We start from the raw sequence: 24,459 nt of genomic DNA, 5'->3' as shown, positions 1-24,459 counted from the left end.
TTGGGGGGTACCACACCTACACTGGTGATCACCTGCACAGTGGTTATTCACGTCTACCCCAGCTCCTCTCGTCCCAGCACGAAGATTGTCTCTCTGAATCGTCCAGGTCTTTAGCTCCGAAAAGCCAGAGCTGAAGAAGCATGGGCCACAGCTTAAGTCAACGGGAATTTTCCTTTGCGTTCATAATAGTTAAGATTTTCTGAGTTGTTGTTACAGTCTTGTGGTTTCTGTATCAGCAGCTTCTCTCTGTATCAGAGAAGAAGGTATCTCTCTGTAGATATAGATAGATAGATAGTTAGATATATAAATATATATATATATATATATATGTATGCCAAACTGCCTTACAGGGTTTTTTTCTCTCTTTTTCTTTTTCAGTGTTGTATGTGTAGCAGGCACTTGAGTTTATATGAAGACGTTTGCTTCAGTCAAGGATGGAAGAAAGGAGTTGTGAGGTGGAAAAGGGAGGATGTGAGGCCGGGAGAGAGGAGGCAACAGAGTATGAATTCGTGACCGCCGGCCACCACTAGCCGAGGATGTCCAGGTAGATGGGGGTGGCTTTGCCCAGAGCATGGAGGATTTTGTAGATCTCTTTGATGTTCAGCCGCTGCTGCGGTTCCCTCTGCCAGCAGCCCAGCATGACATCATACACCTCTTTGGGGCAGACTCGGGGCCGCTCTAAAACACGACCCTGGGTGATGCACTCGATGACCTGAAAGAGTAAGGAGCAGGGAGTTAGAGCCAAAGCTCAGCCCAATCCCTGTGGCGCACACCCAGCCGAAGGCAAGAACATCATTGATGAGCCTCAGTGCAGAGCCAGGTACCCAGGTGCACAGGCCAAAGGCTGCCTGCACACAGCGCCGAGTTTCTCATCTGACCCGTGCATGGGCTCCTGGCTGGTCGTGCCCACTGCTGCCCTTTGTATGCCACCTCTCAGGCCAGGCCTTCATTGACTCCCACACACTCTCTTCCTTTTACTTCACTTTTCGTCTCGAGTCCTGGATCTCCTCTGGATGACCGAGCCACATTCGTTTTCCACCCGGCAGTGGGATGGGTATTGGACCTTCCCCTTGCACTCTTATGAGGCTGCAGGACTTTGAAACGCCCCTGCAGGAGCTCTGCACCATCTGGCTCCTCCATGCCTATCTCCCCTTAGCTCCCACTTCCTGGCAAGTTCCTCTCTCAGTCACAGCCTCTGTGCACATCACCACGCTTACCTCTAAGCCACTATACAGGTCCCTGTCTCAGTGAGGCCCATCCTCTCCTGCTCTTTGTGCTAAACCAAGTATTCTGTTTCTGTTACGGTCCTTAACACTAGGACTAACCACTTGTTTCACCACTGCCCGGCTGGGTGGCCACCACAATTAGTTAACCTCATAGGATCTCAATGTCCTTATCTGTAAGATGGGATCAAATATGTGCCTTAACCACCTCCTAAGAGTGTTGTAAGGACCAAATGAGGTCACGAGAAGGGACTGTACGGCCCAACAGACCAAAAGGGAGGCTGTAAGTGGGAACAGGAAGAAAATAAATTCCACGTGGCTGGACCAAGCCTTGATTTGTGGTTCAATTCCTCAAAGGCACTTCTTTGCTGGCACTGAATATGTGAATTTTCATGGTTTCATCTTCCAGTTCGCAGGTTGGTTTTAGTTTCTCCCTGACTCTACCACTGCGTAACCTTGGGCAACTTACTTACCTGGAACTATAGTGTCCTCACTTGAAGACAGGTTGTGGTGATAAAAATACACAGAATCATCTTGAGTTGAGTACCTGAAAAAATATTATTTCCCCTCTTTGGCCCCATTATTCCGTATTTAGTTGGGCAAGAGAAGTGTCCTTTCTCCTTGTATCTCCTTATGCTGTCCCTAAAGCACCCTGTCTGGAGTACTGTCTCAGGTGACTCCGACCTTTGAACGGCTTGTCAAACCATCACTGTGTCAGCACTTCCTGGTCCTTTTTGCCCTGGAGTCTGCAATGGCCCAATAGTCTCATTTCTTTGCCAGCCTGATAGGTCTCCAGCTCCTCATATTCCCCATTCTTGTTAGGGCCCCATCTCCACCCTCCAACACCTTCACCTCCATGAAAAGGGATCTAGCTCAAACTGTAGTAGCAGCTGCTAATGCGAAGACCAAGAGCATCTGGTAGCATCTCCTCCAAGGTGAGGCTATCCGGTTGGTCAATTTCCACAAAGAAATCCATTATCAGGGACTGCCAATACTTGGCTGCTGCAATAGGTAGAGTGGGGAGGGGGAGGTGGCTGGGGACAGGCAGCCTCCCTTCAAGGCCAATGTCTCACCAAGCAGTGTTGGAAATGACCATAAACACCTTCTTGGCTACTATAAGCTAGCTTGGGTATCCAGGACAGATCTTCTGCTGAGACTCATAATTAGCACAGAGCCCCTCGTTACTAGGGCCACCAAACTACATGGAGGCTGTGCTCAGGGTGCATGTACGTGCCCATGTGCTTACATGTCTGAGGGTGTGTGTACGCATGCATGTGCATGCGTGTGTGTGTGTATATGCATGCCTGTGTGCATGTGTGTATTTCTGTTTACCACCAATCCTGCCCCCAGGAAGACAACAACTATTTTTTAAAACACCATAACAAATGGGCTCTGATACACACTTTCATTTTTTTTTTTTAAAGATCATTAAAATGTTTTGTCCTACTTTGGGAAATGTGGTCAGGACCTATTCAGCTTGTGAATGATGAGATATTACAGATTTAAAGAAATGCCTCCTTTTCAGTCTTTGAAATTCACTTAATTAAGTGGTAAGGGCATAAAAAAGCCAAGATGAACATAGCTTCCAAGAAGAAAGATACTTTCTTGAATATTCAGATGATTGCAATATTAAAAGGTCCTTGTGTTCACATTTTCACAGGAAACAGAAGACCATAAAAATAATTGCAAGCTTTTATAAATCTGCTGGACTGGGAGATTGAGCCTCTTACTGTCTACAAACTGTAGGCAACATGACTCTAGTCAGACATAACTGAGACCATCTTGACTGGCTTTGGAGGCAGCAGTCCTGTGACCACTGGCCAAGCCTTCTCGATGCTGCAGAAGCTGTCACCTCTGAGACCCTAGCCAGTCCACTCCAGGACCCAAAGCAGTTCCCTCTCCTCTGCCCTGAATCTCAACAGGTGTTTGTGTGAAAACTACTGCATTAATATGGCTAAAGTGCTTAGAAAAGTGCCTGGCACTAATGCTAGATTTGGTTAAATTTGATTACTAACATTTTTATTATTATTGTAAAACAAAATTATAAAACTATATAACGTGTTTATTATTATATTTACTATTATGATTCATTTTATTCCCGGAAATCCACACACAACTCTATCAATAACATGAAATTTACCTTCCCAGTTCACCACCGTGCACATCCCTGGACCTGGCATGCCTAAAACCTTTGGGGACCCAGATTATTTGGGCATACCAAGTAGTAGGTGTTTCCACAAGATGGCACAACTGAAAAACTCAGAGTTGTTCTTTGTTTTCATTTTCTATCTTAGTGAAACATTTGCGATTTTCAAGTATAACAGAACAAACAGAACCGTGACTCGCATCTCAATTTAGAAATTTGATTTCATGCTCTCTTGACAGTTATACCATATTTCCTACAGTTATAATTTTTTTTTCCTACTAAGAAGCTCTCCCCTCCTGCTTATGCCTACATTTGCCTTGCTGGCTCCAAACCCCACCTAATGTTTTGTACACAGGGTCTAAGTCCTGGGCTGGGATATCTCTTATCAGCCTTTCCCCAAGTCAAGGTTCCAATCTGTCCCCTTCTGTACCTCTGTGTTGGAGAGCTGGAACCATGGCTGCTTTCCATAGGTGAAGATCTCCCAAAGGATCACCCCAAAGCTCCACACGTCGCTCTCTGTTGTGAACTTCCTGTACATGATGCTTTCAGGGGGCATCCAACGGATGGGGAGCATGGTGTGTCCTCCCACCTAAAAGGAGTCAAGACAGAGGCACAAACAGAGTGATCAGATGACCAGAATCAGTCACGTCTGTCTGCACTCTTCATATGTAGATGCCATTCTTGATGCATCTGATTCTAAGATAACCACAACTTGATGCAACTTGTGTCAAAAAGCTAGTGGAGACACTGACATCTGAGATCTACAACACTGGAGACAGCTAGAGTAGCAATTAGAGATAACACCTAAGGGAAGGTAGATTCCTTGGTATGGAGCATAAAGCAAGATCACAAGATGGTTTGAAGTGAGAGAGAAGGTTTCAGAATCTGGTACTAAGGGTAAATCAGACCTTGAGAGGAGGTCCAGAGGGAAGTCAGCAGAATTACTGAGTGAGGGTATCAAGTAGCAGCATATTTGCAGACATCGGCTTAGACTCTTTGGCCAAGGTGGTTAAGACACAATATGGTCCACATGCATCTAATTTGTATAACTACGACTTTAGTTTCTACTTAACAACCCTGAATTTCTCACCACAACTTAGGACTCTGTGTTTCGAGTGAATGGGACAGGGAAGTTCCAAATCTATGGAAGACTATATGCTAATAAGAAATCAAGGAGACTAAAAGAGAATTCGCGACAGTTCTTAGTAAGATCTCAAAGGCCAGTAAGGAAGATTGTCTTTTAAAATGGCCTAGGGAAACCCATCTGTGGGCCTACAGAGCTGACAGTCAAGGACAAGAGCAAGTGACTGACATTTAGAGTACCCTTTCCCGAGAAAACATTAGGGAAATCCTCAGTGCCCAGCAGGTTAGAGGTATTGGCATAAGTATAAGAAAATTCACAGCATGTTTTAGACTCAGGAATTAACTGCATCATTAGTAAATAGAGCATCAGAAATGGAAACTTTTGGCTAATACATGCAATTTGTTGTTAGAAAACTGCTTATCATCAATAAAAAGAGCCTCTATAAATGTCCTGAAGAATCAGAAACTTTCATTTCTATGGTGGGCCAGTTGGAGGAATAATAATGATGAATACTTAAGAAAGAATGACTTCTTGGGAGATGGGCAATCTTGCGTCTAAAAAGGGAAATCATGTTTGCCTTATCCACTTGAAATATTTCAGAAGATAAATGATAATAAGGAATTGCAGAATTTGTCTTCAACCTGGCATTTTATAATCAATAGCTTTGTATCAAGTGTAAAGACAAGTGAAGATGTTTCTTTCAGACAAGCAAAGACTCAGAAAGTTTACCACTCACAGCCTTTCAGAAAATAAAGAAGCAAAAACTAATTGAGGATGTACTCCAGAAAAACAGAAAAAAGAATCTAAAATACACAATGACTTGGAACATAATAAAGAGTGCAGAGCAAATAAGCCACAAAAATGCAATTTATATCCAAATAATGGTTGTTAATTTGGTACAAAATGTAATAGGACTAATAAAGCTGTCTGTAAAATAGAGACATAAAGTAAATGAAAATACTAATAACGTTAATAGTACCACCATGGCTACTGTTAGAATACTCATCAGGAATGAAACTTTCAGATAATTTCAACCTTAAGTGCGTAGAAGAGTAGGTAGGGAAATAATCAAAAGCCTGATAAAGGCTTTGCGTTTTAGCAGGAAGAGAAAGGGAGCTTATAGTCGTCCGTTGTTGACTATAACAGTTTCAATGTAAATGCGCTTGCTAAAATTTTAAAGGAGCTTCTAGATTAGAAATAGTCCCCATAGCTTCCAAACCAGTTTTAGGAAAATAGAGCCAAAAATTTCTAACCAATACCAAAAGGACTACGAAAAGGAGGAGTGGGGTAATGATAAATAAAAAGCATAAAATGAAAGAAGTTTGAATAATATCACCATGGACAATAAGCGCAAATGGGTTATACGACCTCTTAAATAAGAGGAAAATGTATTAAAAAATCAAGATGCATGCTATTTAGAAAAGACATAGCTGAAAGAAAATAGCAGAAAATGTTGAAAATGAAAGAATGCAAAAATACAATAAATAATAAAAGAAAAATTGAACATATAATATATAAATATTCAATATACATAATAATATAATATAAAGTTATACATAGAATATGTAATATATTCAAAATTGAATACATATATGAAACAAATTTCAGAATTCCAAGAACTACACGGAGATAAAGCAGTTTATATCGTATTTGAAGATGGCAAAATTCACCCTTATGATAATTTTGAACTTTTATGCTCCAATTAACATAGCAACAAAATGTATAAAGAGTAAAGCAGGTTATAAATGAAAGGGAACTGACAAATCTACGATTATAATGGAAAATTAAAACATTTCTTTCACAAATGACAGATGAAGAAAACAACATAAATGAAGATACATTTTTAAAATACAAGTAATGAGTTAATTGGTAGATATGAGTGCTGTGTATGTCTTTCAGCCTCCTTAAAAAGTTGTATATTATTTTCAATTATCTAAGAAACATTTATAAAAACCAGTCACATATTACACCTGAAAGGAAATATGAAATTCCAAGAGGAAAAAAACAAGTAAATATAAAGTAAGAAAAAGAAACATTTTCCATACCAAATAAAATAAAATAAAATAGAAATTAACAACAACAAAAATAATTGTTGGAAAAGGTTTTCTTTGTACAATTGAAAAAACTATTTGGTAAAGAAAATAATTGAAAATAAAATTTAAAACTATTTATCATAATAATAATTAAAGTCTTATTCATTGACACCTATGAACATAGCTAAACTAATTATTGGGAAAAATATTATAGCATTTAGGCACATTTTTAAAATAGTTAAAAATATAATTAAATTAAATAAGGGTTCAACCAAAAAAAGTGGTAAAGATTTATAAGTTATAGAAAGCAAGAGAAAATAAACAATAAAGATAAAATGAGGAAATGGTATAAAATAAAGCAAAGCAAAACACACAACCAAAAGGGAAAAAAGCAAATTATATCCTCACAATCAATTGCTAGTTCTTTTTAAAGTAATGCAAACCTTTGTCAAGGTTAATAAAGGACATAAAATAAATGATGTAAAATGTTAAGAATATTGCAACAATAAATTTGAAAACACAGATACCGACAATTGCTTTACTAGAAAATATTAACGAAAAAAAAGAAAAGTAGAAAATAGTTACAATTGTAGTAAAAACAATATATAGACTAAAAAACTACACAATTCAGATGGTTTTATGAGTGAGTTCTACTAGTTTTCTATCCTATTTCTATTTTTCTAAAATAAAAAAAGATAAAAATTTTCCCAAGCCACTCTCCGTGGCTTGAATGTCCCTGATAACAGAATCAGTCAAACTTAGCCCATAGCCTTAAATATATGAATAAAGATAAAGAAATTTTATCTACATATGTGTAAAACTATGTTATGAATATAGTCTCCAAATCTGAATAAAATATTATCACATTGAATCAGCAATATAATACTTCCATATTATAACTCAATAAGGTTTATACTAGAAATGTAGGAATGCCTCAGCCTTAAGAAATCTGTTTCATTTACTAAATTAAGAGATAAAAGCAGAAAAAGAATCCTTTCAAAAGATGTCAAAAATTTCCAACATATTTTCCTGATTGAAAGCCCTAATTAATTAGTAATAGAGGGTAACTTTATTTAACACACTAGATATCATACTTACTAATAAAACATTAGAAATATAGAAGCTATCTTCCATCACTGATTTTTATGCAATACTGTTCAGGTGGTCCTAGCCAGTGGAATAAAGCAAGAATGAAAAAACAAGGCAGAGGGGCCAGCCCAGTGGCATAGTGGGTAAGTGGGCACATTCTGCTTCAGCGGAGCAGGGGTCGCTGGTTCGGATCCCAGGTGTGGACATGGCACTGCTTGGCAAGTCACACTGTGGCAGGCGTCCCACATATAAAGTAGAGGAAGATGGGCATGGATGTTAGCTAAGAGCCAGTCTTCCTCAGCAAAAAGAGGAGGATTGGTGGCAGATGTTAGCTCAGGGCTAATCTTCCTCAAAAAAAAATAAGGAAAAAAAAAAGCAGATATATCGAAAAGGAAGAGTCAAAACTGCTATTGTCTGCATATGATGTGACCATGGAAGACAATTAAGTAAAAAGCAATTAGAAGCATTACATGATTTAGTAAGCTAGCCAGACACAAAATGAACGTAGAAAAATCAAACTATTCTCATACACCCCTAGCAACCACTTCAAAATTCAACAGAAAATCAGATTGTGTGTACAATAGCAGCAAAAAATGTTTCAAATTCCTAAACATAGACTTTAGTAGAAAACGTACAAGGTCTATTTAAACAAAGGTGTTGAAAAATATAAAAGGAGATCTGAATACATAAAAAGATACGTCTTTTCTTTGGCTAGGAAGACTCAATATCATAAATCTCTTATTTCTCCCTCAAATTCATCTAAAAATTTAAACACAATCTAAATGAAAACCCCAATGAAATGATGTATGAAAATCGACAAGATGATACCAAAATTAATCTAGAGGAGTAAATACTTGATAAAAACTAAGATACACTCAAAATAGAACAAGGGATATTTTGCTCTATCAGATTGCAAAACATATTATCAAACCACAGTAATGAACACACTGTGTTATTGGCATAGGAATAGACAAATTTCATTATCAGTGAAACAAAATAGAGAGTCCAGAAGCAGACTCATGTATAAATATTGGAATTTAATATATGAAATGATGGGTTAGTAATCAGAGTGTTGGGACAATGAACTAGTCATTTAAAAAGTACACTTAGATACCTACCTCACACCATATACAAAAATCATTTCCAGATGGATTAAAGAGCTAAACATAAAAAACAAAACAATAATAATATTAGAAGAAAACTTAGAAAAATATTTGTACAACCTCAGGAGAGAAAGGCCTTGCTAAATAAGACACACATTCGAAAAGCCATAAAGGATAGGATTCAGAGATACAACTTGTAAAAAGTAAATACTTTGCATGGCAAAATACAAAATAAACACAGTTAAAAGACAAATGACAGAGAAAATATTTGCAATATATGTAACAGACAAAGAATTAAAATCCATATATTATAAAGTGTTCCTTTAAATTAGTTAAAAACAAGCAACCCAATAGAAAAATGAGGAAAAGAATAAGAGCAGATGGTCCACTAAAGAGCTACAAATGGACACAAACACGTGAAGAGATGCCAGTTAAAACAACAGAGAGACATATTTTTGAATGTCGTGTGGGAGAAATTGAAAAGATTGACATTATTTGGTGCTTGAGAGTGCATGAGGAGTTATTCTCAAAGGCCACTGGCAAGATCAGGGCAGCTTCTTCTGAGAGCAGCTTGGCAGAATCTGTCCACACTAAGGATGTAAGTGTCTTTCAATGCGGAAATTTCACTCTCAGGACCCACCCAGACTACACTGATTTTCCTCCAGGGCTACCTGCATCCTTCTCCTACATTGGCAAGATCCAGTCTGGGAAAGGTAGTGGTCAAATTCTTCCTTGGCAAAAAACATTGGTGAATATGCCCATGGTAAAACCTAGCCAGATAAGGGATGAGCTGAAATAATAATCTTAGTAAAAATAATACTGCTTAACGCACACTGGGTACCAACCACTGAGTATTACACACATCCCTCATTCAATCCTCTCTCATTTAATCCCTCATTTAATCTCTATGTAATATGATTCCCTGTTAGCCCCTAGAAACCTACTTGCTCATGTAAGCAAAAAATACTTGGTTGAAGGTGTTTATTTCATTGTTTTTAAGGGCGACAATTTGTTCATCATTAAATGCATATGGAGTAGTTTAAAGGAATATAGTGGAGTTACGTATAGTGATAGGTAAACACATCTAGGATATATGAAACGAAAATGCAAGACATTAAAAAATATACTAACTTTCTCATTCATGTAAAAATGTGTATCAGAAGCAAATATATTATAGGGTAATAATGTATAACTCTGTAAATGCATAGAAAAAGGTCCAGAAAGCCGCTAAACCAGTGGTTTCCTCTAGAGAGAGAAGCGAGAGTGAGCACAGACCAAAGAGAAAATTCCACTGTTTGCTATATGTATTTGTATGCTGTTTGACATTTTATCACGATCATGTTTCACATTCGAAAATTTAAAAACAATAAAAGGAAAAAATAAACATATGAATATAGAGAAACCAGTGGACCTAGCGTATTTAAGTTCTGTATCAAAAGATGACACGTTTTAAAGAAATGTTGCGTTTGCAATAAAATCTAGTAGAATGCTTTATTGTACCTAGTTTCTTGATTTAAAAAAATAGAAGTCAGGAATATAGGAACACTTCCCTTGATGAAAAATTTTAAAAAAGAGATTCTTCCAAATTGATGCTGGTGTTTGCCTTATTTGCTGATTTTATATACAATCCAAAAGAAGTACTCCAAATTGAAATCTCTAAGTCTACAAACAGACAGAAATTAAAGTATGCTCGTGTAAACTTTGATAAGCTTGGGCAGAAAAGTATCAGAAGGGTATTAATCGGCCATAGGAGCCTCACCCAGGAGAATTTTATCAAGATTTTCACCCGGCAGCACCACCAATATGGGAAAAGTTCACATGGCAGTCCTCCAGACAGGGACTAAAATATTTCAAGAGGCCAGGGGTATAAGAAAAAGCACAGTCAATTCAGGAGTCAGAAGACCCCGGTTCTGCTGTGACTTTTGACAAGCACTTAACTTCTTTGAGTTTCAGTATCCTCATGTTCCACATAGGAGGTAAGCAACAGCCCTGTCTAAAGTGAGACGATGTATGTAAAAGCTCAGCGAGCATCATTAAATGCAAATGTATACATATAAAGTGCAATGACTGTTCACTGTTTGTGTCCTTACCTGCTACTGTGCAGCGTAAGTAACCCAATTTCCTAGATTTCCATATTTCCCATAAAGACCCACCCAGACTACACTGATTTTCCTCCAGGGCTACCTGCATCCTTCTCCTACATTGGCAAGATCCAGTCTGGGAAAGGTAGTGGTCAAATTCTTCCTTGGCAAAAAACATTGGTGAATATGCCCATGGTAAAACCTAGCCAGATAAGGGATGAGCTGAAATAATAATCTTAGTAAAAATAATACTGCTTAACGCACACTGGGTACCAACCACTGAGTATTACACACATCCCTCATTCAATCCTCTCTCATTTAATCCCTCATTTAATCTCTATGTAATATGATTCCCTGTTAGCCCCATTTCACAGATAAAGGTAGGTAACTTGCCTAGGCCTCTCCATGAGAAATATCAGTTAATGATCCAAGCTCTCAATGAGGTACATTAAGGATCTAAGGGCTGAGCCTTGAAGTAGGAAACATATAGTAATAAGGCAAAGATTCCAAGAACTGATTCTAGAAATCAAATAAGTACGTGGAGATCTTTGGATTACATGACCCTGGATGAGATCTTCCACCACCTCTATTACAGTCATTCCCCCTTAAATGCAGCTTTGCTTTTGGTGGTTTCAATTATGTGTGGTCAACCGTGGTCCTAAACTATTAAAAGAAAAAAATCCAGAAATAAACAATTCATAAGTTTTAAATTTAAATAAGCCGTTCTGAGTAGTGTAATGAAATCTTGCACCATCCCATGCCATCCCGCTCCAATCTGCCCAGGATGTGAATTATCCCTTTGTCTAGAGTGTCCCCACTGTGTTTGTGTATAACACCCATCGTACTTAGTAGCCATCTTGGCTATCAGGTTGACTGTCGTGGTATCACGGTGCTTGTGTTCGTCACCCTTATTTTACTTAATAATGGCCCCAGCGCACAAGAGTAGTGATGCTGGCAATTCAGATATACCAGTGAGAGCCGGCATAAAGTACTTCCTTTAACAGAAAAGGTGAAAGCTCCCGATTTAAGGAAAGAAGAAAATCATATGCTGAGGTTGCTAAAGTCTACAGTAACTTTTATTACCCTATATTGTTATAATTGTTTTTATTTCATTATTAGTTATTGTTGTTCATCTCTTACTGTGCCTAATTTATAAACTAACTTTATCATAGGTGTGGACATATAGCAAAAATGTGGTATGTATAGGATTCGGTGCTATGGGCGGTTTCAGGCATCCACTCGGGGTCCTGGAACGCATACCCCACAGATAAGGCGGGGACTACTGTATCATGCATTCAGGTGTCGTCAGCCTGATCATCCAGGAGAAAGTTCCCTTTCAGCTAAGGATAGCAGCCGCCACTGATGATCATTGCCCAGATCCATTATTTCATTAGTGGCTGCAAAAGGGTGATGTTCTAATTTGAGCATTCCTCTGCATATATTAGCTGGAAATCTTCCATAAATAAAAACTTCCCTTCATTAACTATTTGGTTATACTGATAACAGTTTACATAAGATATGCTTGATTCTCTCCCTTTATTTACCAGTTCTCAGAATAATGAATTCATTCCCTAGCATCCTCCAAAGGTGACCAATGAGAAGTTTGTTTTCGTTTGGTTTGGTTTGAAGAAGCATTATCGACTCCTTTGTATCTGTGAGTGTGTGTGTGTGTTTTAACACATTTGAAGTGTTTCAATCTATCTTAATTGCTCTTTTTGATGTTTACTGTTCCATCTTTGGCCAGTGGCAGCCTCTTAAAGTTAGTGCCTCTCACATCACCCCAGTAGTTCTGATGGCATCCTTGCTTTCTGATGTGGAAAAATATTCAAGGCTCATCTACTCTGCTGCCCCAGCTTTATAACCAGCCATTTCTCCAAGGAGCCCTGGAGCCTTTCGGTGGACCACGGGATTTAGAGACTACATTATGGATGCCAGGCGTCTCATTGCCTTTGGGTTGGTCCTTATTTCTAGGTCATTGTAGTGGAAATAGCTAGGAAAGACTTTTCTTTTAAAAGAAAATACATCATGAGTTCACATTGATGTTTCCAATTCAAATTCAGGATTATAGAGCTTTTACTTAACTTCTTTGATTTTACATCTGTATTTTTTTCTTATGCTGAAAATCTTGATTCCTACAACGTTAGTAATATTACTTATTTGCTTTATTCTAATATACATTGTATATATATATATATATATATATATATATATATATGTTTCAAAATAACAGTTTCAATATCATTACTAACAATACGATTATTGGAAGCGGTCTACAATCTTTGCAGTTCTTCTATCCTTGGGATATACCTACTAGGGACATACATAAAACATTGCTACGTTTTCAAGTCACTTGAAATAATTCCTCTCTGTGTAGTGAAGTCACCAATCTAATATACAGTTAAGTTTATTTGCTTCATTTTTCTTTTGATTTTTAAGAATTGCTTTGCTTTTTCATTCCCATTTGATTTAATGTTGCTTTATAATGATATAACATCTCTTACATGATTTTGATGCCAGCCCTGATATCAGTTCCCCTACACTAAACCCAGCATATGTGGGGTTAAAACCAAAGCACTCTTTCCCTGCATACTCCTTGGCTCCCCGGCTCCAGAATCCACTATCCACCCTGGAGAGAAACAGCCAAGGTCACCCACCTGCGAATTCTCTTATCATCCTCTGCCCTGTAAGCAGCCTCCCAAGGCTGAAGGCAGGCTGGTGGGACAGCTGCAACCAGTAAGGCCACTGACTTCCTCCCTCTCTACAAGCAGCCACATTCCTCACAAACCTTTAAAACCCCTGGCCTCCCATCTACTTGACTTTTTTCCACTGGGGTTTGCCCATTCCTTTTATAGCTACGTAGGAGTCCACTGTGCATGACCACACCACAGTTTATCCAATCACTCCCCTACCGACTGGACTCGGTTGTTTCCACTCTTGTTGTTGTTAAGAGGGTAGAGCACATTTACATATACCTTGAGTGATTCTCACTGCCCCTAAAAGGCAAGAGCCCAGAATTCTCACTCAGGGCGACAGAGACCGGAGTGCCCACTGCAATGGTTTCAATCCAGGTCCGCATAACTTTGGAGATACCGGAACTCTTTTAAAGGGTGCCCAGGGAAGAGTAGTTTTGAAGGACTTTGCAGATCCTAAACTTCCATATGGATTTTTTCTAACATTGAACTCAGACCCCACTGTGGTCCAGCAATTCCTTTTCCCAATTGTGCATACATACACACACACACATACACACACACCTGCCACTCTCAAAAGGAAAGACAAATCTCTTACTCATCCTGAATCTCAGGAGAGAAAATCTGCAAATGAATAAACTCTACGAAACATTGGTACAGGTGTTGAAAATGACTCTCTAGTGACTGGGAAAACAAATCCTTTTGCAAGTTGGGTTGTTTCCAATTCTTTTTTTTTTTTTAAAGATTGGCACCTGGGCTAACAACTGTTGCCAATCTTTTTTTTTTTTTTCTGCTTTATCTCCCCAAACTGCCCCATACACAGTTGTATATCTTAGTTGCAGGTCCTGTTAGTTGTGGGATGTGGGACACCGCCTCAACGTGGCCTGTTGAGCAGTGCCATGTCTGGGCCCAGGATCCGAACCCTGGGCCGCCACAGCGGAGTGCATGAACTTAACCACTCGGCCACAGAGCCGGCCCCTCCAATTCTTTTGAAACAACTGAAGGGGACAGACTGAAAAGAATTTTCAGCTGAGAGAAAATTAAAAAGAAATTTTGATAAGAGACCAATATGTGATTTCAGGCAAAGAACTAGTTAAACATTCCAAGAACTGAGTCATGTTGCAACAACAAAACTCCTTCCTTTTCCATCTATTTGTTTATTGTGAATAATGTTTCTCAGTTCTTATATTTATAAAAGTGAAAAACAGGAATAGAGTTGATCCTGGACCTTCCTTACTTTAGGAATAAATAATATTCATCAATGGATACATGGACCAATTAAAAAATAGAAGAGATGTATTTCCAAAAATATTACACTTATTTTCATATTCATCCAGAGTTGTCAGTATTGTTGGTATATATGTACAGTATATTTTGATCAATGGCCTATTTCTGTGTATTACCAATAATTGTAGGGATAGCTCAATCCAAAAACTCTTAATGTCTAGAAACTTATGGTCATTGGCCATTAAAATTAAATTTAAATCTTCGTACATATTTTTGCCACGCTAAATTATGATACAGTGGCCAATAAAAAGCTTTCATGCATAAAACTATAATACACAAAGATAAAATTTGGTGTGGTAACTGGAATGAAAATATAAATTCAAGAAGAAAAAGGAACCGTGTAAAACTGACTGTTTAAGAACTTGTTCGTGTGTTTAACAGACGATGTATCAAACTGCTCTGGAATTTAAAGTGCATTGGATACATTAAAGGAGTGATGTATTTTTTTGATGTCAATATTTACAATATTCTGGAAACGGCATCATTTGCAACTATTTAAAATTAGGTTGAAGACTTTAGATGGCAACTTAAAATGTGCAAGGAGCCTACATGGTTTTTCAAAATCTTTTAGGGGCATAAAAGTTTAAAGACAAGAAAACTAGAGATAGAGCACCTAGCAGTACAAAATTTGGATTCTTGTCTCTCTAGCTACATTCTGTCTTTCCCTAAGACTGTATCACTCACCCTCAGTCCATCAGCAGTATAAGGGGAGAGAATGTGAAAAGAGGGAAGGAAGAGCAGCAGCCTCACTTCCAGCCACAGATGCCTGCCTGAAATCCCCAAATCCCCTTTCTTTCATTCAAGTCTCCAGCCCTTACTCCCAGCCTTGCCCTGAGGGCCAGGGGTAAGCGGGACTGAAGGTGTGGACAGCTGAGTGGCTGCAGGCTCTCAGGTTCCAGTTCCCACTGGGAACAGAATGTCGCTCGGCAGTGTTCCTCCCAGGGCCCCTCCCACCTCCCCAGCCACCTCCCCACCCAATCACAGCCATCCCTTCTCTTCTGAGCCAGCCCTTCCTGAACAAAGAATTGTCTTGCTCATTTTCATAGAGAGACACCTCCTTTCCCGCAGTCAGAGGGAACTCACTGTTCTGGGTTAAAGAGAAACTCGTCTGAACTCTAGAAGGCTCTCAGTCCTCTGCATCTAATTTCACAGAAAAGGAGGAGGCTGGTGGATTCCAAAGAACATAAAGAAGTCTGTTTCTCTCCCGGAAGTTCAAAATGTCTGTGCTCACACAATTCTGACAAGCTATAAAGGAGATAAAGTGATCCACATATTCCAGATAAAGAAACCAAGACCAGCAAGGGGGATCAAACACGGGTCCACAGGACATGATATTTCCAGAATCAATGGGAGGATTCAAGCTTCCTCCATAATCACCAATCCGTATGGGCTGAGTCAGAAGCTGTTAAAGTCGAGAGGAAAGCAGTGGTTTTCTGAAGAGTTGTAAAAACTTTGCAACATCCATTAAAGAGAAAAATGGCTTAATCAGGAAATTATCATAAAGATTGTCCTTTATGGTAAGGGTCATCATTTTTTATTTATTCAACTTTAATCTTTCTTGATTGCGTGTCTCAGAACATAGATGAGTCTCCATATGCATTAAGAAAAAATAAAAGGCTTAGCATATGCTTTTCTCATCCCATGGAAAGTCTTCTGGTTTCCTACACGACCCACTGGCTTTGCCTCTTCCCCTGTACTATACGTCTGAGTGGCATCAGATAGTCAGCCAGGTCTGGCAGTCACCTTGAAGACACCCCCAGCAGCAGTCCTAGAAGCCACCACTACAGTCTCTGAAATCATTACCACTCTTGTCCCAGAGGGTCCAAGGATTTCACACACACGGGCTGCACATCAAGGTTAGGTACATCTAGCACAGTTACTGACATATATACACCCGAGGGGGGGGAGTTTACATGAACACATGTGCACATCAATGCACACGCATGTGGGTATAGTCATAGACACAAACACCAGTCTGTCGGTCATGCCCGGATCACATGAAGTTGGTGAAATCTCTCTTGGACATCTCCTGAAATAAATGGCCTAAATGTAGGAGGAAAGGTCCAAAGTCCTCTTTAATGTGTCCTGTCTCCAAGACAGCAAGAATAAATGGTTTCACTCTAAACTAACTGATTAGCTTTGCTGACAGCTTCAAAACTTGCCAGAATGGCACAGCCCTCTTTCCTGGAATTAACCCTTCTCACTGCCTGCCCACTCCGACTGCTGGATGTTCTAAAGAGCTCCCTCCACACATGTATGGGAGGCCACCAGAGCCTTAGAAATGGCTGTCTGCTTTTTAGGAACTCTCTCCACTCTAAGATCTCTCCTCTTCGCCCTGTTCTCCTCTCCCCTCACTTCTCCACTTGGCTATTCTGAGTTGTGGATGTTGTATTTTCTACCAGCTTGTCACCTCTCCACCCAGCCCCATCCGACCATTCACCAGGCATGTTGCTTCAATGTCTGAGCCCATATTCCCTCCAGATGCCATCTGGATTCCTGGGGCACCTTTGGGGAGCCAGTCTGCCCTGTGACTGCACGCTCTCCAGTTCCCCAAATCCAAGTTCATCAGAATCCAGGGCATAAAAGGAGAGATTCAATTTTAAAGCTGTAGCTCATGAACATACAGGGCTGGGAAGGGCCTCGGAAATTACCTAGCCTGCCTCTGGGCTTGGAATCCTTGGCTGGAAGAGAGGCAGTGACTTGTCCAAGGTCACTAAAGATGGTAAATGAAATGAAGCTAAAGTCCCATAGAGTCCTGTTCTTGTTTTTAAGGTGAACTTATTACTGGAGAATAGCACACATACATAAAGGTATACAAATAGAAAATACACAGATTGAGTCGGATCAAGTTTAAATTTCAGCCCCATAGTTTCCTTCTTTCCGCACTGATATGTATGGCCTTTGGGTCACCTGGCAGAACTCTGTGGTTCCCGCAGTTGTGTGGGCGCATTCCTTAGGGATGTATTAGTTGGAATATTCCATTGATTTATTGATTTGTGCACTCACAAATACATGTCTATCTGCAGCTTCACCCCAGTTATGGCAATTCCATGGATGAAACCTTTACACAAGAGATTGAGATCTTCTAGAATGACATCAGACTTCTGACTTAACAAGGCAGAATTGTTTGCCTTTGCTGGGCCTCTCTTCCTCTTCCCAATAAAGTAGGGCAAGCTATTATCTAGCTTCTTGTAGACACAAACTGAAGACCTCAGCCCCAGGTTTAGTAGGTGCTTGGAATTCTTTGGAGGGAAGGTGGAGGGGAAACTCACAAAGACATCATTCCAGCATTGTTCCCTCTGAGCAGGGCTTTGTGACAGCTTATGCCAAAGGCATCCATTTAGCAGAATCTCAGTGGAATGGCTGTCTCAGGCTGAACCTCTAGCCCCAGGATTAGGAAAAACCCTTGGAGTCTTCCAAAAGTACAAGGAGTTTAAGAGCCAAGCTGTTTAGCATCGCGAGCCTAGAGGATAAAGAGGCCCATTGTGATTCTCCCCAACTCTCTTACCTAGAGCTGCATCTGCCAGGAGCCAGTTCTCAGATGGAAGGCCCCAGGAACACATACCTTTTATAACTTCCCCTTTTGTTTTCCTTTTTCTAAATCCTGTCTAAATGCTGGCAGTCATTCCGAGACCTAACTGTCCTTTACTGCCCCCAAGCAATATATTTTTTATAGAGCAGATACTGCAAGTCCAAAGATGTGGTTTGAAAAACAACTTGGCCCTTATTTTCTTTTCCAAATGCCTAGACTTGGAACCTCCCGGCTACACTCAAATCTTCTTGTGGAAACAGATTTTAGGGACGTTATTAAAAGAGCTCAATTCACTAAACAAAGCTGGAGGACTCAGCTCAGCTCAGATCCATGGATCCACGGATCTACTTGGTCTAGACTGATCCATCCAGATCCTAAGTGCTTGCTAAACGTGAGTGGGGAAAGGAAGGCAGAAGAATAAAGCCTCCTTGTGGTAAATCTAGGTTTATAATTTACCCTGTACCACTCAGGCACTGATAGATTTCGGTTTAGATTCAGACTTATTTAGCAAAAATAAGATAATCCCTTTCAAACAAGATTGACTTTGCTGATTATTCAGATGACCCCCAAAATCTGAAAATTATAACTGATATTGAAAATATGTATATAGGATGAGGAGACAGAGGACCCAAAGGAACAAAGGGGATGATGCCTAACTCGGCCAATGCCATTTACTAGCTAAGCAACCTAAGGAATTTCTTGAACCTCTGGAAGGCTCAGCTTCCTCAAGTGTAAACAACACCTCTACACAGAACATGCACAGAAATCAAATGCAATCTTAAGTGAAACAGGCGTTTAACATGAAGGCATGGCAGGCTTTTAACACACGTGCACATACAATATTACTTTGAATCTAAATGTTTCCTGGAAGATGCTAATTCCTCAATGAGAATGTGTATGTTTATTGTACAGCACTTCCCAATTTTTCCGGGGACTTGGACATTCTGCCCAGTGACCCTTTCAAGAAGGAAGAACTATTCCTGATTTGTGGATAAGGAAACCAGCTCAGGAACGGAATGTCCCCAAGTCCGTGGTGGGCAGAGGCTAAGCCAGAAGTTAATCCATTGCCAGACTCCATGTCCTTCTCGTGACGGGTTTTGCGGGTTCAAGACAATTCCACCTACAAGCAATGGGAGCAGCTTAAAGGGGCTCCAGGCTCAGCGTGGCCGCCTCCTGGATCCTTGGAATATTTGGTGATTTACAAAAGCAGGGTTTAGAGACTCAAGATGAGCAGCTAATGTGGATCTCAGGGAAGACAAGATCAGGCTGGTTAGAATACGGTGCTCTCCTTATGGACTGGGCTCAGTGACTGCTTATCCTATGAATGAGGCCTGACGGCAGGAAGCGTGGGAAGAACAAGATGATTGGAATTTAAAAACGCAAAGCATGAGACAGGATCTTTTTCCTCAAAAGGCAAACCGAGCTATAAATTGTCTCCTCCAGCCATCTTCTCAGTGACATTAATAGCAATAACAATAATATCTCCTATTGATTGAACGTCCCACCAGCCTTAAGATGACAGCACTGGATTATTTAAGCACAATTCTAGTTTTATTATATCATCTGACGAGCCTGAGCTTTCGATCTGAGTGCAACATTGAACAGACAGCCGACGTGCGCCAATGGCGCTGTGAAAGAGAGTTTTTCTAGTAATTGATGGAATATTCTCCCTCGCGAATTGGTGAGGCCCCATCTCTAAGTAAACTCAGGCTGGGTACCCACTTCTAAAACTTTGGGTGAGACTGTTTTTTCTAATTCCAAGATTCCAGCAGGCTGACACACTGGACCTGCCATTTATGACGTCTGTTATGCAGACCCCATGCTTGGATCATGGGAGGATCTTCCTGGATGACCCTGCTGGGGTCCGAAATCAGCGTCCTAGAAGCATATGGCTTCTGTTTGGTGCATTTGATCTTCATTTGTCTCAGAACCTGTGAGGACTAATTTGAGAACGTCGATAAAGCAGGGCCAGTAGCACAAAACTACCCTTGAAAATGCTAACGTGTCAGTGAAGGGCTTTCTGCGCTGGTATGACACCTGTCATCATTAGGGGCTGCTTCCAAACTGTCTCTAAGAGAGGTTTGCCAGCTGTAGTCTCCCCAGATCCCTTGCTGTGAGAACCCTCACAGAATGATGAGGTCACACATCCCTCATCTCTCTGGGCCAGGGGTTGGGAGGAGGCAGGCAGCTGTGTGTCTGGGCCAGTGAAGAAGTAAACCAAGGCCTGAAGCTTCTGGCAAACTCTTCACCCTGCACGCTCTGCTCAGTGCTGCTGAACAGGGGCAAGAAGTCCCATTGGAAAAGCCAGTGGGTGCAGAAACAGGTCCCCAGAATGGGAGCAGGGTGGCCCACCCTTAAGCAGACCTTCGGCAGAGGCAGCCTATCATCACGACAGCCATGTCACCTCAGGAAATCACTCAACCTCTCTGAGCCTCAGTTTCCCCCTCTGTTAAACATCAACTGGTATTTACCTCCTAAAATGGCCTTGAGTATTAAACAAAATAATCCACGTAAAGCATTTAGCACAGTACCTGGCACGTGGCAAGCCTCCATACCTGTTAGCAAGGGACAGTCACAATGATCTTGCTGTGGCAGCACCAGCAGCATTGTTCTCTTATAAACATTTGCAAGAAGCATTCTCTAGCTCCAGGATTAGATACTGTAAGGGGATGTGTTTTGAATTTCTATGTGTGCGGGTAGATGGGAGTATTTGGGGTGGGAAGGAGGAGGCTGGATTAGGAAATAAATTTCAAGCATCCTCGGCTACAGCTCTTTCAATGTAGGACTACCCTGAGGAAAGAGAAGCCTTTTTGGTTTTGTGCTAAGATAATAAGCAAAAAGACCACTGCCTCCTTCCCCCCACTCCCTCCGCTTGCCTGGTGGTCTTTTTTTTTTTTTTCCTCAATTATTTTATTGAAGTCATATTGATTTATAACATTGTGTAATTTCAGGTGTATGCTATTACATATCACTTTCTGTATAGACTGCATTGTGGTCACCACTAATAGTCTAATTTTTATCCATCACCATACATATGTGCCCCTTCATCACTTTCGCCGATCCTCCCGCCCCCTTCCCCTTTGGTAACCACTAATCTGTTCTCTTTATCCAGGTGTTTGTTTATCTCCCACATATGAGTGAAATCATACTGTCCTGTGCTCTTAATGAAGCATCCTCAGTCCTCCGCTTGCAGTATTTAGCACAGGTTGAACAGATCAGCCAGAAAGACACAACTGTAGCTGGAGGTAAGATCTGCCACTTCCAAACCACTGCAAATTAATCATTCTAGCTGGAGGGAGACTCAGGCCTTTGGGCCCCCCTTTTGTTTTATTAACTGCCAACTGAAAATGCCAGAAGTAGCTGGGAAAGAAGTGCAAAATGGAGGACAGGGAACACTTTGCATATTTTAATTACTTCAGTAAACAATACACACCACAGCAGAAACCTACCAAGATGGCGACAACCGCAGGCAAAGGGAACTTGGAGAGCGTCATGGGACATGACATAAAAAATATGCAACTCTTCCTTAGACTAGAGGCTGCCTTATCCAGCTTCTCTGAGCTGGAGCTGAACTTCCAATCCATCCACTGGCTAGCTACTGGAGCATTTCCAACCAGGGGAAAGAGAAGGTGAATGATATGCGACTTTTCACACATCCAAAGCTTTCCTAAGAATTGAATGCACCTCTTCACCCAATGGAAACTGGGATGCTTCTGTGAGTCATGGAACAAGACCCTTTAATTCTAAAGGATGGACGCTTGGCGCCTGAGAGGAGAGAGCTCACAGATCACTTGCTAGGTCTCTGGCAGGACCACAAACATGAAGCATGTTTATGGTTCACGTTTGAATCATGAAGCATGGATAAAGTCCTCCATCTTCATTTAAAGGTGGAGATTCAACTTAGAAAAAATAGCAAGTTAAATTCTCAAGGGAAGCCCATGGATGGGTGATAGCAGCAGCCAAAGCACTCCGTGAACTTCAAACTGATTAATCAACATAAGTTACTACCGTTAGTATTTTTCTGCATCACAGGTTCTTAGTTAGCCTCCCCCTGAGAAATTCCAGGAAAGGGGTGTGGATTAACTGGATTAACCCAGCCACACAGCCCTTATAGATTCGGCTCCAGCATCCCTGGAGGGAGGAAGCTTAAAGGAAGATCTGACACCAAAGGAAGGCATGGAGTTGAGTGGAAAGAGCAATGGATTGAGACTCAGGTCATATTGATGTGGATTAAGGCTGCCCCAGCTAGAGAAGCCCAAGGTGACCTGGCCTACATGCCAAACTATATGACCCGGTGGATTTTTTATGGTATGAATTAGGGCTGCCCCAGGGAGAGAAGCCCAGGGCATCCTCACCTACATGCCGATCTATATGACCAGATTCGTATCTAAAGTTATACGACTGCACAATAACCAGACCCCATCTGCAATGAAATCATGTAATGACTTTTTACATCATCTTTTCTTTTTCCAGTAAAAATAAGTCACATACCCATGCCTTATAAAATTAGCCCTAACCCTCAACTCAGGGCAGCAGCAGGAGCTCTGACTGCCCATGGGTCCTGTCCCCATGCCTGCAGCTCTGACTGCCCCTGGGTCCTCCCCATGCAGCAGTAACAGTAGCAGCAGGAGCTCTGACTGCCCATGGGTCCTGTCACTATGCCCGCGGCAGCAGCAGCTCCCCATGGCAGCAGCAGGAGCTCTGACTGCCCATGGGTCCTGTCCCCATGCAGCAGCAGCAGGAGCTCTGACTGCCCATGGGTCCTGTCCCCATGCTATTCCATACTATTCTCTAAATAAAAGAGCACCACTGCCAGACCTTGAGAGTTCAAGAAATCTTTCTTTCGACTCTTCGGCTCACCAACCCCGCATCAAAGTGAGTTCTTGCTCCAGTTCTATCAGTGTGTCCCCCTAGGGTTTTGGCATCCTGTGCTTCTTTTTGGTCTCACTGTTCACATCTGGAATAATGACATAGTTGGACTAGAGGATTGCTAAGATTCTTCTCTACTCCAACATTGCATGAGATTTTCCAAAGCAAAATTTTCTTATCTGCATCAATATACCAAGAGCATTGAACCAAAGCTCATCGCAAGTTCCTCCCCAACATCAGCAGCATCAGCAGCCTGACTTCCCAGGGTTGTGTGTGCATGTGCGTGTGCCTGTGCATGTGTGTGTCTGTGTGTGCGTGTGTTGCAGGCAGGCCAAGAAGAGCAACGGGCCAGAACTCAGGAGCTCCAGGGCCCTGCCTTAGGTTTACATCATACCACCTGGCTCATCCCTGGGCCCCCGTGTCCTCATCTATAAAATTGGTAGGCTGAGGGACAGGGTTGGGCTCGTTGATCTTTAGGTATCATCTCGTTCCAAAACACTATGATTTGATGAAACGAAGACTGGATAACCTCTGGATGCCCCTCCCAGCCCTGTGAGAAGGTTAGAGCTTTGAGACCCACTAGATCCACACAGCCCGCTGCTCCACCGCCAGCTCCCAGGGTGCCGCTTTGCAAGGAAGGGTGTGAGCCAAGGGTGGTCTCAGATGAAAGGGATGGAGGAGCTGTCCTTCCACACAGCATCTGGCACCCCAGGCTATAAGGGAGGCCTGCAGCTGTGGGCTGCTCCTTCTCTCTTAATAAACAAGCCCTACCCCTTGGCTTCTCCTTCAAGGTCAAAAGACGGGGGAAGACTGTTCGGAGGCTGAACCCAGGAGAAAGACTTAAATGCTAAGCCAGGAATCACGGTTGGATGGTTTTCTCCAAGGCCTTCCTACTCTGTTATACACATTCATGTTTCCAAAAAGCAGAGAAGGAAGAGTAAAGCAAGTGGACTTCTTATTTCCAGGCTAATGAAACTGGGATGAAGTATCTTTCTCAGGGTCACCTAGTGGATCCCCAAGAGGTGGAGCTAGGCTAAGTCTGGGGTGGGTCATCCCCAAAGGTAGATCCCTCATCTTAATTTATTTAGACCTCTGGTTGCCACCATAACAGAGGTAGAAAGAGATGCTCTCAGTACTCCAAGGCAGGGATCAGAGCTGGAAGGCTTGTCCCAATGAACAGTGATACAGAACAATGATTTATTGAGGGTTTATACTGTGCCAGGATCTGTGCTAAATGAGTTAAAATGCACTGGTTCGTTCCATCCTCCCAAAATGCCTTGGCTCTGGAGATTATTATTAGCAAAAGCATTGCACAGGTGGAG

The 24,459-nt window shown here is 41.3% G+C and overlaps 1 protein-coding gene across 4 annotated transcripts in view; it reads right to left on the bottom strand.

Moving 5' to 3' along the window:
- Positions 1-352: 352 nt before the first annotated feature.
- The window catches only part of NTRK3 (neurotrophic receptor tyrosine kinase 3), a 361,677-nt gene continuing 337,570 nt past the window's right edge, over positions 353-24,459 (bottom strand). For 2 of the 4 annotated variants that reach the window (XM_070618143.1, XM_070618150.1), the window contains 3 exons: positions 8,694-8,735; positions 3,800-3,958; positions 353-712 (listed from right to left, as the gene is read on the bottom strand). In XM_070618143.1, coding sequence (XP_070474244.1) covers positions 527-712; positions 3,800-3,958; positions 8,694-8,735 — 387 coding nt within the window. In that variant the 3' untranslated portion in view covers positions 353-526. The remainder of the gene's footprint in view (positions 713-3,799; positions 3,959-8,693; positions 8,736-24,459) is intronic. The other 2 variants (XM_070618146.1, XM_070618147.1) reach the window with 1 other exon arrangement.

Source organism: Equus przewalskii, chromosome 1 (assembly GCF_037783145.1).
Source record: "Equus przewalskii isolate Varuska chromosome 1, EquPr2, whole genome shotgun sequence".
NCBI lineage: Eukaryota > Metazoa > Chordata > Mammalia > Perissodactyla > Equidae > Equus > Equus przewalskii.
The sequence above is the reverse complement of the archived record's forward strand: the minus strand, read 5'-3'. Positions and strand labels throughout refer to the sequence as shown.